The sequence below is a fragment of the Physeter macrocephalus genome, chromosome 18 (genome assembly GCF_002837175.3).
Source record: "Physeter macrocephalus isolate SW-GA chromosome 18, ASM283717v5, whole genome shotgun sequence".
In the NCBI taxonomy this organism is placed as follows: domain Eukaryota; kingdom Metazoa; phylum Chordata; class Mammalia; order Artiodactyla; family Physeteridae; genus Physeter; species Physeter macrocephalus.
Genome location: NC_041231.1, coordinates 19,520,911 through 19,539,506, shown reverse-complemented (window position 1 = coordinate 19,539,506; position 18,596 = coordinate 19,520,911). Strand labels below are relative to the sequence as shown.

Genomic DNA, 18,596 nt, shown 5'->3' with positions numbered 1-18,596 from the left:
CGGGCCCAGCCGCTCCGCGGCATGTGGGATCCTCCCAGACCGGGGCGCGAACCCGGTTCCCCTGCATCGGCAGGCGGACGCGCAACCACTGCGCCACCAGGGAAGCCCCAGCCTCATTTTCAAATACATTTATTTCCAAAAAGTTGCAATGAAATTCAAGTTTGCTGAACCTAATAATTTTTGATCTGTTAGGATATAGAAATCTGTTACAAGAAAATAACCTGTGTTGTAAGTTTCATAGGTACCAAATTTCCTGTTTCATTTTGCTTTCCTTCTAGTGAAAAACATCTCTAATTAGCTTGCTTATCACATTCTAAATGTTCAGACATTTGCATCTCAGTTTTGAGCAGTGTGAGAGAAAGTTATCATCTTATTTTTAAATTTACAATTATGACTACATGAGTAAAGTTTCAACATAAGTTGTTTTCATCAGTTACCATAGATTTTAGGATAATAGATAAAAGACTGGGATTCAGTGATGTTGTTTTCTCCCAGAGTTTTCCATTTTAATCATTCTTCTCTCTTGAGCCCTTTTTTCATCCTTTCAAATAGATCTTACCTGTCAGGAATAGAGTTGCATGTTCCAACCTCTGGAAAAATCTGTTCTCTGTCCCTGCATGCCCTTAGCCTCATTTCAGCCACCAGACATTTCCTGTCCTGCACCAGTGTCCTCAGGCTCACCATGCGTCCTATTGTCAGAGTAGCAACGAAGTAAATATGTTCAATCAAGGTATGAAATTATGAGACTGTGAATGACCAGAAGTCAGTGATTCCCTCCTGTCCAAGGCCCCTTCCTTTTTCAATGGAGTCTTTGGGGATCAGTCATTTCAGTTCAACTGAAAATTACCCCACATGCATCTGTTCTCATTGTGCCAGTGTTGGGGAGAAAGAAATTTTCCTCTTTCTTTCTATTTTGTTGTGGCTCATCTAAGAATTAAATTGACATGAGACAGATTAACAGGTGAAAATAGAACAAAAGTGTAATAATATGTATACATGGGAGAGAGCCAGAAAAACGGAGTAACTCACCCAAATGGCCAAAGCCTCATCTTAAATACCATCTTCAGCTAAAGACCAAAGAGGATGTTTGGGACTTCAAAGGGGGACAGGACAGCATCTCCAAGGAAGACTGGAGGTGGAGGAGAAAATGTTTGGTACACAGATGTTTGCTGGGCCAGACAGAGACAGTGGGACACAGAGTGGACTCTAATCTCTAGGCCCTGCAGAGCTTCCCCTACCACAACTAGCCCATGTTCTGGGCAGATATTTCTGTAGTAGCTCTCTTCCAGAAACAGGCCTTCTATCTAAACTATTTTAGGCGGTTAGGGGGCAGGTCAGAGTTTCTTCCTGAGTCTTTTGGGCCTTGATTGTTTTCAGCTCAATCTGCATGCCAAAGAAATATTTTGGGGTGGCAGATTTTGTTCCCCTATACAAAGCAGAGGAGTCATCAGAAAGAGAACAGTTCTGCCCTGGCTCTTCAGAGATCACTAATCTAGTGATCTAGTCTAGGTGCTCTCACTACGGATCCCAATTGTGAGATTCTCAGTCTGGGCTGGAATTGAGAGCAGTGTCATGACAGGCCCAAGAAGAAGATGCTCTGAACAAGACAGGCTTGAAGTCCCTCTCACATTGCATGGCCAGTTCTACCTTTGCTCAGGGACAGCTTAATTCTTCAGGAGAAACAGGGATGAGAAGCATAAAAACAAATTTCCAAACATTTATAAACAAAGCTTATGAGAAGGGGTTCAGGTACAGTTTAACGATGATTTCTAGTGGATACGCAAAACCTCTTGAGTCAGTTGATAGCTGTTGCGGAAGCGTGGATTTCGAAGCACAGGGTGAAAGTTGGTAAAGCTATTTGGCCTTGGTTCCTACCTGTGATCCAAATTAGTGAAATAGTAATGAGTTAGAAATAGCACCACGTTTACTTCGGAGTCTCGGTGCTCATCATCCAATAGGTCTGCAGGTCCATGGAATGGCAAGAACAGAAAGTGGGGTTTCTTTTCCTGGTGACCCTGGGCAAGTTAGATGACTTCTCCAAAGCTCAGTACTCCATCTGTAAGGTGAAATGGTTGGATAAGATGGTCATTTAAGCACCCTGTACCTAAGATCTAACAGTAGTAGATCTAAACACAGATACCGAAGGATTAATGAAATTTGTAGGATGAGAATAGAAATGGAAATCTTGATTTTATTATTCATAAAGATTTAGGGAAAGGTCATAATTACATGGTATCCTTTATTATTTTTATTGAAATATAATTGGAATATCACATCATTTGTTTCAGGTATACAACATAATGATTTGATATTTGTATGTATTGCAAAATGATCAGCACAAGAAGTGTCATTTTCATCCATCACCACATAGTTACAATTTTTTTCTTGTGATGAGAACTTTTAAGATCGAATCTCTTAGCAATTTTCAAATAAACAATACAGTATTATTTATCCGTTATACTCACTATGCTATATATTGTATCCCCATGATCTCCTGTATTTTTACATGTTCTGAAAGCAATAGTCTTAGTTTTCTACTGTGAATAAGGAAAATTTCATGTTTTTTCTCTAACTCAAGTGTTTAATTTCACTGTGGTTGTATGCAAAGACCAAAAGAAAGTAACACTCACATAAAAAATGCAGACAAACACACAAAACCTAAAACCCTTCACCTCGGAGGGTCATGTGCCGTTTATAATTTGGACTACTGCATTTTAAACTAAATGACTAAATATTTACAAATTGTAGATTATGAAGACACATATATAACTTGGAATTTAACAAGTCCACACCCTGTTGAATAATTACAAAGCCATGTCTCTTGCTCAGACTTAAACTTGCCAGGGATATTTGTATATTTTTGTTTTCCCTGGTGAATTTATAGACTTTTTTTTCCCCCACACAATCCCTCTTTTCCTTAAAAAATTGTTTAAATGACATTTTTCATTTTATACATATATGTATCTTAAAGACTTTCCTTTTTGACTAAAAATGGAAATCCAGAAATGTCTTGGGGAAAATAAGCAACACTTGATGGGAATTACTACCTGCCGGTATTGTGCAATTTTCTCTGAAATCAAATTATCCAAACCATCCACGCTTTAATATGAATCTTTTCTTCACCCCTGACATAATAATATACTTAAGGTGACAAAACATGACAGTAATGTTTGCACTAAAGAACATCTCCTTCAATATTGAAACACACCACTTAGAATTATAAGATTGGAGCGTTAGGGCATAGAAAGATGCAAGTATATGATTTAAATCTCTCTTTCCCTCCATTGTTTTGAAGGCAAATACTGGTTTTAGGATTCCTTCTCCCACCCCCTTGCAAAAAAAAATGTCTAGGAAGTAATGTCTCCCAAATTCTTAAGATAGATAATTACATATGGACAGATAAATGCTATAAGTCATTAATTAAGAAATATTTAAAATAACGGCTGAACGTTTTAATTTCATTAAAAATTTTTCAAAATATATTTCTTGAATATCGGCCATTTTGGTTGCCTTGCACTCAATAAACTTCACATGGTTACCCGTCCTTCATTTTCTGTAATGAGATAGATACTTGTGTAGCTAAATAAAGTGACTGTAGGTAACTATTTTTAGTGTGTTGATTTTATTATACATGCTAAGATTCCAGATTGCAACACACACACACATCAAAGCACATAACCACACACAAACCCTATTCCAGGCGAACACAATGACCGTCTTGCGTTAGAGAACATTTATGAAAAACAGCTAGTGTGAAACACTTTGTTGTGTCTGCCATCTGCTGGTGCATACTAGAAATACAGCCCTTAACATTTTTGGACCTTCTGTGATCAAGAAAACGCTGATGAGCTCTTCAGTTTATTTCCAGAGCCCCCTCGCTGGACAAAGAAACCTCAGAGTGGCGTGTATAGCCCTGGGAGCAGTGGTATCCTGCTTTGTGAGTCTGAAGGAGAACCTGAGCCCACAATCAAGTGGAGAGTCAATGGTTTCCCAATTGAGAGTAAGTGCAAACACCAACTGTGAGGCACTGCTGAAGGCAGTGGTTTGATGGGATACAGTGTTTAGACACCCTCGTTATGGCTAAAGTGGAGTTGGTAAGTGGCTGGACTGACAAGACAGATCTAACCAGGAAATCCAAAATTGCATCTTTCAAAGCAATTTGATTTATGCTTAGATTTATGGAAAAGCCATAATTAATATTTGTTGGGCTATTATGTTAATTATATAAAAATAAGTTTTAAAAAATAAGACAACTGAATGACATAGAGGATGCATCCAAGGAGGAAGGTTCCTCTCCCTGAGAGGAAACAGGTCCAGGGACCTAGTGGTTGAGAGCACAGGCTGGAATTCAGGACATCCCTTGGATCCAGGCAACAGGGACTCCTCCCTGGGTTCTGCTCTTTACAAGGACCTGCTATGGCATGCCTATCTCCATGATTTGAGAAGTCCGCAGGGCCAAAGTGACATGCAAAGCCTGACCCTGGCTCACTTTAGGTTCTCGACCAAGCTTCACTACCCAAAACCAGAAAAATCCCCTGCGCAGTCAGCTCTGAGCCCTTCCCAGATGGGCTGGGCGTGGAAAAGAAGGGATGGACCAGGGCTGAATGCCTAATCTCCCCACTCCACTGTGTTCCAGCATAGAGCTCCAAGAAGTCCCAAATTCTCAATTTGAACCTAGAGCCCTGGTCTTGTTTAAGATTTTTTTTGATGTGGACCATTTTTAAAGTCTTTATTGAATTTGTTCCAGTATTGCTTCTGTTTTCTGTTTTGTTTTTTCGGCCACGAGGCATGTGGGATCTTAGCTTCCCGACCAGGGATGTACCTGCATCCCCTGAGCTGGAGGGCGAAGTCTTAACCACTGGACCGCCAGGGAAGTCCCGTCCCTGGTCATTTTGAATGTCTTTGTTAAAGCAGGATAATAGAACAGATCTTATTGGTCAATTGATCAGCTTGATTTAGAGCATTTACAATGTGGAGACATATGTGTGTTGATTCTATTAGTTCCTTTGCCCTAGACCCACTCGTATCAGGGTAGGCATCCTGGTGACATATAGACCTGGAGTCCCAACTAGGCTGTGCACCTAAGCTTGGGGAGATTCACTAAACACCTCAAGATCATACAGCTGGGAATCTCCTGAAGCTTAAGTTTTTAACTGCAAAATGAAACTAATGGTAGTTGGTTGTAATTAAAAGAAATCAATGGAGTCTACCAAGTAGGATATTACTTATCTGTAGAACATTGTGAAAGTTTATAAACTCTGGATCCGGAGCGTCTTTGTTTGCATTCAGGCTCTACCATTTACTAGCTGTGTGATTTGGTGTATTACCGACCCTCTTCAAACCTGTTTACTCATCAGTAAAATGGGGATGAAAATAGCACCGACCATTGGGCAATTTTATGTAGATTAAATGCCACACATAGAGAATGTTTAGCACAGTGACTGCCACGCAAACAACACTCCCAAAGTATTGTTTACTATGGTTTTCACATAGCAAATACTCAGGAAGCCTTAGTGCTCGTTGTTATTTTTGAGAAACACACCTGTTTTATTTTTCTTCGTGTGACAATAGGTACAGTGTCAATGACAAGCAGATACTAACTGAACATATTCGATGATGAGATTGAAAATTAAAATGATAGTTATTTTAAAATATCTATTACTCACATAAGCTTATGACTATTAATCTAGAAATTGTCAAATAACAGTATGACCATATCTACTTTCTCAGCAGATAACGACACAAAATCACTTTCAGTTCTGTCTTGTTATAGCTTTCAGAAGAAAGAATGTGCTTACTTATTTAAAATACAAATACTCTGGCAAAACAATGAACAGTTCTGAAAATTTTTTTTCTTTTTTTGATTGATACATAACGTACACGCATTATATTAGATTCAGGTGTACAACATAATTGTTTGTCATTTGTGTATATTGCAAAATGATCACCTCGGTAAGTCCCGTTAATGTCTGTCACCTTACAGAGTTACTGAATTTTTCTGCTTGTGATGAGAACTTTTAAGGTCTACTCTCTTAGCAACTTTCAAATATGCAATACAGTATTAATAACTATTACTGCCAGGCTGTACATTATATCTCCATGACATTTGTTTTCTAACTGGAAGTTTACACCTGTTTACCCGCTTCACCCATTTGGCCCATCCTCTGGCAACCGCTAACTGTTCTCTGTATCTATGAGCTTGTTTTGTTTTGTTTTCTATATTTCACGTATAAGTGAGATCATACAGTATGTGTCTTTTTCTGTCTGACTTATGTCACTTACAATAATGCCCTCAAGGTTGATCCAGTCTGTTACAAATGACAGGATTTTCTCATTTTTATGGCTGAATAATACCCCATTGTGTGCATATGTGTGTGTATGATATATATATATATGTGTGTATCTCACATTTTCTATTTTTTTGTGTGAATCTGTCTGTTTTTATTTATTTTTAAACTTTTTATTGTATATTGGAGTATAACCGATTAACAATGTTGTGATAGTTTCAGGTGCACAGCCAAGAGACTCAGCCATACATATACAGGTATCCATTCTCCCCCAGACTCCCCTCCCATCCAGCAGGTGCACAGCCAAGAGACTCAGCCATACATATACAGGTATCCATTCTCCCCCAGACTCCCCTCCCATCCAGGCTTCCACGTAACATTGAGCAGAGTTCCCTGTGCTCTACAGTAGGTCCTTGTTGGTTATCCTTTTTAAATATAGCAGTTATCTCACATTTTCTTTAGTCATTCATCTGTTGATGACACTTCAGCCCTCATTATTAGTTTTCTCAATTTGAGACATTTTTCCTCATCTCTTTAGAGAACAGAATAAGAAATGAAAAATAAGACTTCAGGTAAATCAGAAATGAAAACAACTTTTGTTTATAACGAATGTTAAGCATGCTAAAACAAAAAATGCAGATTTTCTGGAACATAAAATCATAAAATTTTATATTTGAATAGCACTTGGCTCTTTATGAAGAACCTTCACATACTGCTTTGTCCCCACATGAGCCTTTTAAAGGGAGTACGATTCTTCATATTTAACAGATTATTTCATTCAATAATATTTGTTGAATGCCTTCTTTGTGCCAGGCACTAGCCTTGTTGCTTGGGAGATAGCAGTGAATGAAACGGACGGTCCCTGCTCTCATGAATCGGACATTCTAGTGGGGAGAGACAAGCAATAGCCAAACACATAAATGTGGTAAAGTGAAAACTAGCTGGGGACGGGGTGGGTGTAAGAGAAGGCCAGGACCTAGAGCTGCTCTCCGATTTTAAGATAATACTAGTAAGATCCTTGTGGTTTTTTACCTTTGAGTAGAGATCTGAAAGAGGTGAGTGATGCAGCTGTGCAACTACCTGTGAAAGAGCTTTCAGGGTGGAGAGGTCAGTGAGTGTGAAGACCCGAGGTATGTTTGGAGTGTTGAGGAAAAGCAAGGACTGCAGTGTGGCTGAAGCCGAGTGAGAGAGGGAGGGGGCAGTGCCGGGAGAGATTAGTCCGGAGGTGCAGGGACCACATCATACGTAAAGGGGAAGGTCCAAAAGGGGACTTGGGATATGACTGTGAATAAGACGGGCAGCTCTTGGACGATTTAGAGCAGAAGAGTGACAGGCTCTAATTTATTAACAAAGAATTTTTCTGGCCTCTGAATGGAGAAGCAATTGTGTGACTCCAATTAGGAGCTGCCTAAAAGATACTGGGCCCTTGGGCTAGATTGGTAGTAGTAACAGTTAGGTTATGGATTTATATCCAAAATAGAGCCAACACGTTTGTTGATGGATGAGCACATCGAGGCTGAAGACAAACTAGTGCAAGATAGCACAGCTGAGTAATGGCAGACCTAGAACCAAAGCCACATTTTTGGAACCCACGTCCTGTGTTCTTTGCACAGCTCTCGTTGCTTCCCTGCCAACAGGTCATAACCATTTATAATTGGGATGTTTGATGCCAGTGGATCATTAAGGGTTTGAAATCTCTTTAAGCTTATATGTTTAGCAATTACATAGCCTTTATATAGAATATTTGAAAATTAAATCAAAATGATTACTATTATTGATTACAAGCCTAACCTTTTTCAAATACTTTGCATCCAATATTTCTGAGCCTCCCAGTGGGCCCTGCAAAGGAGATACTTTATTCTTCAGGTTGTAGATGTGGCAAATGACGCTCAGAGATTACATTACTTACTTGATTGAGGACACAACCCAAGTGAATGTAGAGCCATAAATGGAACTGAAATGATTAATTCCAGAGCTGAAGTTTCTCCCCCTATATTGCACTTTTGCCCTTTGAGCTGACCAAAGACAACTTAGGTCAGGACTAGTGGTTTTCGTTTGATAAAGAACTTGGCTTTCTAGAATTCTGGAAGCTCCTGGAAGTCTGTATGGCACAATACTCTGCAGTTGCCTTGTCATTTGTGTATATTGCAAAATGATCACCTCGGTAAGTCCAGTTAATGTCTGTCACCTTACAGAGTTACTGAATTTTTCTGCTTGTGATGAGAACTTTTAAGGTCTACTCTCTTAGCAACTTTCAAATATGCAATACAGTATTAATAACTATTACTGCCAGGCTGTACATTATATCTCCATGACATTTGTTTTCTAACTGGAAGTTTACACCTGTTTACCCGCTTCACCCATTTGGCCCATCCTCTGGCAACCGCTAACTGTTCTCTGTATCTATGAGCTTGTTTTGTTTTGTTTTCTATATTTCACGTATAAGTGAGATCATACAGTATGTGTCTTTTTCTGTCTGACTTATGTCACTTACAATAATGCCCTCAAGGTTGATCCAGTCTGTTACAAATGACAGGATTTTCTCATTTTTATGGCTGAATAATACCCCATTGTGTGCATATGTGTGTGTATGATATATATATATATGTGTGTATCTCACATTTTCTATTTTTTTGTGTGAATCTGTCTGTTTTTATTTATTTTTAAACTTTTTATTGTATATTGGAGTATAACCGATTAACAATGTTGTGATAGTTTCAGGTGCACAGCCAAGAGACTCAGCCATACATATACAGGTATCCATTCTCCCCCAGACTCCCCTCCCATCCAGGCTTCCACGTAACATTGAGCAGAGTTCCCTGTGCTCTACAGTAGGTCCTTGTTGGTTATCCTTTTTAAATATAGCAGTTATCTCACATTTTCTTTAGTCATTCATCTGTTGATGACACTTCAGCCCTCATTATTAGTTTTCTCAATTTGAGACATTTTTCCTCATCTCTTTGGAGAACAGAATAAGAAATGAAAAGTAAGACTTCAGGTAAATCAGAAATGAAAACAACTTTTGTTTATAACGAATGTTAAGGATGCTAAAACAAAAAATGCAGATTTTCTGGATCATAAAATCATAAAATTTTATATTTGAATAGCACTTGGCTCTTTATGAAGAACCTTCACATACTGCTTTGTCCCCACATGAGCCTTTTAAAGGGAGTACGATTCTTCATATTTAACAGATTATTTCATTCAATAATATTTGTTGAATGCCTTCTTTGTGCCAGGCACTAGCCTTGTTGCTTGGGAGATAGCAGTGAATGAAACGGACGGCCCCTGCTCTCATGAATCGGACATTCTAGTGGGGAGAGACGAGCAATAGCCAAACACATAAATGTGGTAAAGTGAAAACTAGCTGGGGACGGGGTGGGTGTAAGAGAAGGCCAGGACCTAGAGCTGCTCTCCGATTTTAAGATAATACTAGTAAGATCCTTGTGGTTTTTTACCTTTGAGTAGAGATCTGAAAGAGGTGAGTGATGCAGCTGTGCAACTACCTGTGAAAGAGCTTTCAGGGTGGAGAGGTCAGTGAGTGTGAAGACCCGAGGTATGTTTGGAGTGTTGAGGAAAAGCAAGGACTGCAGTGTGGCTGAAGCCGAGTGAGAGAGGGAGGGGGCAGTGCCGGGAGAGATTAGTCCGGAGGTGCAGGGACCACATCATACGTAAAGGGGAAGGTCCAAAAGGGGACTTGGGATATGACTGTGAATAAGACGGGCAGCTCTTGGACGATTTAGAGCAGAAGAGTGACAGGCTCTAATTTATTAACAAAGAATTTTTCTGGCCTCTGAATGGAGAAGCAATTGTGTGACTCCAATTAGGAGCTGCCTAAAAGATACTGGGCCCTTGGGCTAGATTGGTAGTAGTAACAGTTAGGTTATGGATTTATATCCAAAATAGAGCCAACACGTTTGTTGATGGATGAGCACATCGAGGCTGAAGACAAACTAGTGCAAGATAGCACAGCTGAGTAATGGCAGACCTAGAACCAAAGCCACATTTTTGGAACCCACGTCCTGTGTTCTTTGCACAGCTCTCGTTGCTTCCCTGCCAACAGGTCATAACCATTTATAATTGGGATGTTTGATGCCAGTGGATCATTAAGGGTTTGAAATCTCTTTAAGCTTATATGTTTAGCAATTACATAGCCTTTATATAGAATATTTGAAAATTAAATCAAAATGATTACTATTATTGATTACAAGCCTAACCTTTTTCAAATACTTTGCATCCAATATTTCTGAGCCTCCCAGTGGGCCCTGCAAAGGAGATACTTTATTCTTCAGGTTGTAGATGTGGCAAATGACGCTCAGAGATTACATTACTTACTTGATTGAGGACACAACCCAAGTGAATGTAGAGCCATAAATGGAACTGAAATGATTAATTCCAGAGCTGAAGTTTCTCCCCCTATATTGCACTTTTGCCCTTTGAGCTGACCAAAGACAACTTAGGTCAGGACTAGTGGTTTTCGTTTGATAAAGAACTTGGCTTTCTAGAATTCTGGAAGCTCCTGGAAGTCTGTATGGCACAATACTCTGCAGTTGCCATCCCTATCCCAGAAGGCATCTTGGAGCAATGTTTAATTACTTGTCACCCAAACAGGAGGCCATAGTTTCATTTCTTCTTTTTGTAATGCTATGCAGACTCAGTTTACCATGGCGCAAATGGTATGAGAACTGAACAGGATGATGGGGTTTCCTCTGAAACTTGTTAAATTCGAAGTAGGGTGTGGGAGTACAGGATGAGATCAGAGACACAATTCTTTTTAACGTTAAAAAACTTGTAAGAACTACTCATCTTGATGCTTCTTAAGAGATAAATTGTCCTACGGCATTGTATCAAATTTCTATTGTTGCCCTAACAAGTTACCACAAATTCAGTGGCTTAAAACAGTGCACATTTATTATTTTACAATTCTGTAGGTTGGAAGGCCAACGCAAGTCTCCCTGGGCTTAGATCAAGGTGTCAGCGGTGCTGTGCTGCTTTCTGGAGACTCTAGGAGAGCAACCCTTTCCTTGTTTTCTCCAGCTCCTAGAGGCTGCCCACATTCCTTGGCTCACGGCTCCCTTCCTCCAACTTCAAAACAGCAACGTTGCGTTTCTCCGACCATTCTTTCCTAGTCACGTCTCTCTTTGGCTGGCCATAGCTAGGAAAGGTTCTCTGGTTATAAGGAGCCTTATAATTTCTTTGGGCCCCCTTGGATAATCCAGAATAATCATCCAGTCTCAAGGTCCTTGACCTTAATCACATCTGCAAAGTCCCTTCTGCCACATAAGGTAAAATGTTCACACGTTGTAGAGATTAGACTGTGGCCATCTTGCAGGGGCTATTTTTTGGCCGTGGGTAAAATGCCTGACTACAAAAATGTTTTCAGTCATTCCAAGAGATGTTTACTGACTGCCTCCTCTGTGATAGCTGCTCTTTAGTCACTAGGAACGTAGTGCACAACGCCTAGACAAGGTCTTGCTCCCATGGAGCTCACAGTTAAGTGTAAAGATGTATTTATTTCTCACTCCCAGAGGGAAAAATGATGTATAAGAATTAAAAAAAAAAAAAAAAGATTCTGAAGAACCTAGGGGCAGGACATGAATAAAGATGCAGACATAGAGAATAGACTTGAGGAAACGAGGAGGGGGAAGTGTACGCTGGGACAAAGTGAGAAAGTGGCATGGACTTATATACACTACCAGATGTAAAATAGCTAGTGGGAAGCAGCCGCATAGCACAGGGAGATCAGCTCGGTGCTTTGTGACCACCTAAAGGGGTGGGATAGGGAGGGTGGGAGGGAGGGAGATGCAAGAGGGAGGGCATATGGGCATATATGTGTACATATAGCTGATTCACTTTGTTATACAGCAGCAACTAACACACCATTGTAAAGCAATTATACTCCAATAAAGATGTTAAAAAAATCTTCTATTTTATTATGTAATATTCAATGTTTTCTATGACCTAAAACTTAGCATCGTCACTTTTTCTTTTTTTTTGGCTGAGTTGGGTTGTCATTGCTGCACTCGGGCTTTCTCTAGTTGCAGCGCGCAGGGGCTACTCTTCATTGCGGTGCGTGGGCTTCTCATTGCGGTGGCTTCTCTTGTTGCATAGCATGGGCTCTAGGCGCGTGGGCTTCAGTAGTTGTGTGTGGGCTCAGTGGTTGTGGCGCACGGGCTTAGTTGCTCCGTGGCATGTGGGATCTTCCCGGACCAGGGATCGAACCCGTGTCCCCTGCATCGGCAGGTGGATTCTTAACGACTGCACCACCAGGGAAGCCCATAAATGAAAAATTTTAACATTTGTGCCCCTTTTTCAACATTCCTAGCTAATATGTTTCTCTTCCCACTTCTTGTTTGTAGTTTCAGAGCAGGGCACGTGTTTTGGCACATGGCCAAATGCTGTGGGAATGGGGCTTCCCTTGTGGCGCGGTGGATGAGAATCCGCCTGCCAATGCAGGGGGCATGGGTTCGAGCCCTGGTTTGGGAAGATCCGCACATGCCGCGGGGCAACTAAGCCCGTGAGCCACAACTACTGAGCATGTGTGCCACAACTACTGAAGCCCGTGCACCTAGAGCCCTTGCTCCACAAGAAAGAGAAGCCGCCACACTGAGAAGCCCTCACACCACAACAAATAAATAAATAAATTTATTATTATTTTTTAATCCTGTGGGATGTGGTATTTACTGAAATACGGTCCCCCCGACCTGCTCACTGGCCATATTGGTGCTGATCTTGCAGGTTCTGAGCAGAGTTAATGAGATAACACATGTGCTGTATCCCACAGAGTTCACTGGCCCTTAATTAAAGCACCATAGGGACTTCCCTAGTGGTGCAGTGCTTAAGAATCCGCCTGCCAATGCAGGGGACAGGGGTTCGAGCCGTGGTCCGGGAAGATCCCACAGGCAACGGAGCAACTAAGCCTGTGTGCCACAACTACTGAGCCTGTGCTCTAGAGCCTGCGAACCACAACTACTGAGCCCTCGTGCCACAACTACTGAAGCCCGTGCGCCTAGAGCCCGTGCTCTGCAACAAGAGAAACCACCGCAATGAGAAGCCCGTGCAGCGCAACGAGGAGTAGCCCCCGCTCGCCACAACTAGAGAAAGCCCGAGTGCAGCAACGACGACCCAACTCAGCCAAGATAAATAAATGAATAAATAAATCTTAAAAAAAAATAAAGTGCCATAAATATTAGGTTTTCTCACTTCCAAAAGATATTTCAAGAAATCAAGAGATATCAAGAATTATACATGGATAAGCAGTGGGGTAAGATTTATTGCCAAAAAGGTAGAAAACCTGGTCTGTGCTCTCAAGAAGAGTTTAGTCCTCCTGGGAAAATGAAATATATGAGCTATTTATCTGTAGTGGTTAAATAGCAAAGCAGGGCAATTGAAATGAATGGTGTAGATGGGAAAATTGCAGAAGGGCCCAGAAGTGAAACAGAGGAACAACATGTCAAGGGGGAAGATAGCAGTCAATATTGGTGCATCGGGGGGATCCAGCTGTGTTGATCATGTGGTTTATGCTGGGCAGTATCAGGACTTCACTTACAAGAGTGAGTGAGATTCAGTTCATAGTGGGACTTGAGTGCTAAACAGAAAATGTGGAATCTTACTTGTGGGTGTGGGTATGGAGAGGCAGACAGCTAGAGATCAACACATACTTTGGCAATAAATACTCATTTGAAGGACGATTGAAATTGCAGAAGGGTCAGGAAAGAAAAAATCATGGTTGACGTTAAGAAATTCTAAAGAACTGGCTTCAATGGACTCTTATTCAGCCTAAACTGGTCTTAAAATATAGATACTGTGTGACACGTTTAATGAATAGTGTATAAATATTTTAGGTTCTATTTTTTATCACACTGACAGTCTTTCATCTCTTGTAGGAAATCCATTTTCTGGTGATGTCATCTCCCCCAGGGAAATCAGTTTTACCAACGTGCAACCAAATCACACCGCTGTGTACCAGTGTGAAGCCTCGAATGTCCATGGCACTATCCTTGCCAATGCCAACATCGATGTTGTAGGTAAGCATACCTGGGAGCAGACTATTTGTCTGCTCTTTTCTACAGGAAAATGTTCACGGTCATACAAGTAGATTGAATTCTCGGCACATAAAACATGGGAAAAAATTAAAGTACCTTTCACCTTACATTTGAGCATGAGACCTCATGCTAAAAGTTATACTTCCAAAAATGTATTGCATTGGGATACTTTCTAATTCAAGAATACGAACTGTGATATTCAACTGTTTTCCCTTATTAATATGGCTGGGATATAGAAAAAAATTAATTTGCTTGTATTACTTATATGAACATTTAAAACTGCATTTATATTGTTTTCCAATAGATGTCCGTCCATTGATACAAACTGCAGATGAAGAAAATTATGCCACGGTGGTTGGGTACAGTGCTTTCTTACATTGTGAGTTCTTTGCTTCACCCGAGGCGATTGTGTCCTGGTAAGCTGTTACCTGGTTTTCTTAAGAGAATGTCAGTTGTAGATTGTGCCTTGTTTCTTCATCCATCATTTGACAGGCTGCACTGTGTCAAGTTATTACATGTAGCGAGTGCCTCTGAGAAATAAGGTAGCAAACTTACTTACCTACCTTTCCTGGCACTGTTGACTAGATTTGTAGTATTCTCTCACATGGGGAAACATGGAGAGCCATTTTTGCGCACAAAGGAAAGCAAAAAATTGAAGTGATTGCTAAGACAATTTTATAGGTAGTTCAGGTCTCCATTATGGATGTAGCTAAGGTCAGACATTACTGTTGTTGTTTTGGGTATTATCTAAATAATTGTTAAGTCTGCATTTCATTCCAAGTGCCTATGTTTAAAACTTTGTCAACATGTATTTTGAATTTAATTTCGATATATTGGTTGGTATAGTAACTCCAAACACAGCACTGTATGAATCTACCATATTTGTTCCGTCACTAGAAAAACTTGGTTAAACTAGTCTTAAATAATTTTTCCCAGGGCTCTGCAGGGCTGAGATTAGAATGAGGAGAGCAAGGCAAGGTCATCCAAGTATAGGGTCAGATTCTGTCTTTATTTAAAATTTGGATATTTTGTTCATTGTGGATTCTTTTGTATTATTTTTGACTTTTAGAAATACCTCATTAAAATATTTATCTTGATTATACTGAGATTTTTTTTTTTGGTAACCCTTAAATTTTGTCTCTGAGGCAAGTGCCTCACTTGCCTTACCCTAGTGCCTGCCCTATAAAATCTCGTGTGACCAGCAGCCAGACTTTGTCCTTTGGATATTTTCTCTCCAGTAGCCTCTTACTGTGAAATGTATAGGGAGAATCAAGCTGTGGCAGCAAGTGCTTGGAAAATGGATCAGTGTAGGAGAAAATGACTCTGGGTGATGAGGGTCAATGTAATCCATGTCCACAGGACAGGAAAGACTTCCTGGCCTATATTTGTGAGTGACCAGTGTTCCTCTAGGACAGCAGGAGGTTTAGAAGGTTCATTATCTCTTTCAAGTACTAGCTTTCCCATTTAGTACCCTGAAGCAGTGACTAACTAAAGGGTTCACCATCAATAAGGCAGAAACTATTTATTAAACTCTGAGGACAGATGCAAAGTGGTACTGAGTGCGATTATAAATACAGCAGAAGCATAGAGCTCAGACACAGGTTTCTTCCAGTCACAGTCTATTTGCACAGGTAAGATGTATACCTATCGTCTATTTTGGAGAAATTGTGGTGAACTCTAATGGAACATTTCATAAGGTCTGCTAAGCTCCTGAAGCAGGGATAAGACTGAATGACATCAGTGGCCTGTTTGCAAAAGAGTATAGGAGTCTATCAAACCCAAATTGATGTATACTTTCTATAGGCAGAAGGTGGAGGAAGCAAAACCCCTTGAAGGCAGCCGGTATCATTTCCATGAGAATGGCACATTACAGATCAACGAGACCACAGAAGAAGATGCTGGTTCCTACTCTTGTTGGGTAGAAAATGCTAAAGGAAAAACAGCAGTCACAGCCAATTTGGATATTAGAAGTAATTTTATTTTGTTTTTACTTTGCATGAATTGTCACATGGCTTCAGTTTTTCATTTTCCCAAGTGAAACAATATGATTTAAGTTCAGGCATCCGTTAAATTTCTTTAGACTGTTTCAGAACTCCTAGATTGGGTTTCATCTAAACGATCCTCACAAGAATTATAGGATAGGTCGATGTTGTGTCCATGGCTTTATACAATTGTAAGAGGGAACTAGGTGTTCTTGGTGATGGATGACCAGCAATATTTAAAAGTCCTCTATTTTGGTGTATTCCTGTAACTCTATTTTATTTCAATAACCAACTCAATGTAATGTCACCAGTATTCAACTCTTTGAACTAAAAATTTCACAAGTAAACTCATAAAGGATCAGTCTTGTAAAGACTCCGGCATGACAAAATGAGGAGGGTTTTGTCCTCATTTTGAGTCATAAACAGCTCTGTATTTTTTCTCTTGTTCAAGCAGCCTGTTTCATTTTTAATTGCTCTCGAGAGTGCAGTATGTGCCAAGGTGTAAGTCAGTGTCCCAGAGAGGAGCATCTCAGCACCTAGATTGAGGCTGACTGGAACCCAGATCCACAGGCATCACATCAGCAATATTTTGATTTTAAAATTGCTCAGAGAACCCTCTTCAGGCAAACACAAAGAATAGAAAGATTCTATAGTAAATGGAGAGAGGGTTTGTATCTCCTGGGACAGGTCACTCTCATGGCCTGCTACTACCTCTGCTTAGATAACAGGTACATATTTGTTTAATCATCTGTTTTCACTGCTACCTTAACATTTGTCTCTCTCTCTGCACACACACGCACACCCTTCTTTCCTTCTTTTATTCTTTCATCGTATTTTTTTCTATACCCTAAGTTATCCAACATGCCAACCCCATAGACTATATTTTTAAGGCACATTAATATTCATTGATGTCTACTTATAGTGGATGTCTGTCTGCATTTTCAAGTGGTTTGTGCAATTTTTAAAATGCTCTTATAACATCAATGAAGATGATTCTTTTTATACTTTATAAAACCAACCTAGATCAAAGATAAGCAACTCCGCCAGGTGAAAGATAATGAGAGTGAAGCCTGGAATCCAAATGAACCTTCACATTCCGATTGCCCAACACAGTGCTTGGCCCAAAGTGGACCTCAAAACTGCTAGTGGCCAGAGAGAAGGCCAAGTTCATAAACTTTTGGTCTGCTCGAATGTCCATTTTATACGTAAGGGTTATATAGGAATCGTATCCATGAGAATTAAGGGCATACTTTTTACATATGAAAAAGGAATGTCAAGAATGGAATTGAATAAGAGGCTATGCAGCATGAGCTTTGGTGTCTTCCAGTCTTGAGTTCAAATCACAGCTCAGTCCCTTACTAGTTAGAAAATATTAGTATCCTTACTTAATTTCATTTTAGCCTTAAGTTATCTTCTCAGTAAGGTAGAGATATTAATATTCATAGAATTGTTGTAAAATGTCACAACGAATGTAAACTTCTTCACAGTCTAGTTAAATGAAATAAGTGCTTATTAAATGGTATCAATTATTATTTAATGGATTTCTTTAAATTTAGAATTAGGAGTAGGATGTTTAGTAATTCACTTGAAATTAATTCAATTTGATAACCTCTTCAAATTTCATGCTTGGAATATCAAAAACTCAATTTTACTAACACTTCCATTTTTAATCAGTTTCTTGAGTAACATGTAGATAGCAAATATTAGAACATGATTGTGGAGTTAGAGGTCAGCTCATGAGATTGGGCTTATGAGAGGATTACCAAGTGCCACATTGGGGTAAAGTATATCTGCCTTTAATATGGTCCTTAAGAGTAAGGATTATATGTTTTGAAACAATTATAAAGAAACAGACATTTTCCAAGACAGCCATGGTACCAATGTTTGAGCTTCATATTGTTTTGTTTTGTTTTCTAACATCTTTATTGGAGTATAGTTGCTTTACAATGTTCTGTTAGTTTCTGCTGTATAACAAAGTGAATCAGCTATATGTATACATATATCCCCATATCCCCTCGCTCTTGCGTCTCCCTCCCACCCCTCTAGTTGGTCACAAAGCACCAAGCTGATCTCCCTGTGCTATGCACCTGCTTCCCACTAGCTATCTCCATCCACCTCATTACAAATAACTCAATTTCGTTTCTTTTTATGGCTGCGTAATATTCCATTTGTATATATGTGCCACATCTTCTTTATCCATTCACCTGTAGATGGACACATAGGTTGCTTCCATGTCTTGGCTACTGTAAATAGAGCTGCAATGAACATTGTGGTACATGACT

The 18,596-nt window shown here is 39.9% G+C and overlaps 1 protein-coding gene across 8 annotated transcripts in view; it reads left to right on the top strand.

Annotated features, from left to right (window-relative positions):
* CHL1 (cell adhesion molecule L1 like) overlaps nt 1-18,596 on the top strand; it is a 278,402-nt gene that overhangs the window by 223,127 nt on the left and 36,679 nt on the right. For all 8 annotated transcript variants that reach the window (XM_028478803.2, XM_028478804.2, XM_055079546.1 and 5 more), the window contains 4 exons: nt 3,869-4,000; nt 14,174-14,314; nt 14,637-14,748; nt 16,136-16,302. In XM_028478803.2, coding sequence (XP_028334604.1) covers nt 3,869-4,000; nt 14,174-14,314; nt 14,637-14,748; nt 16,136-16,302 — 552 coding nt within the window. The remainder of the gene's footprint in view (nt 1-3,868; nt 4,001-14,173; nt 14,315-14,636; nt 14,749-16,135; nt 16,303-18,596) is intronic.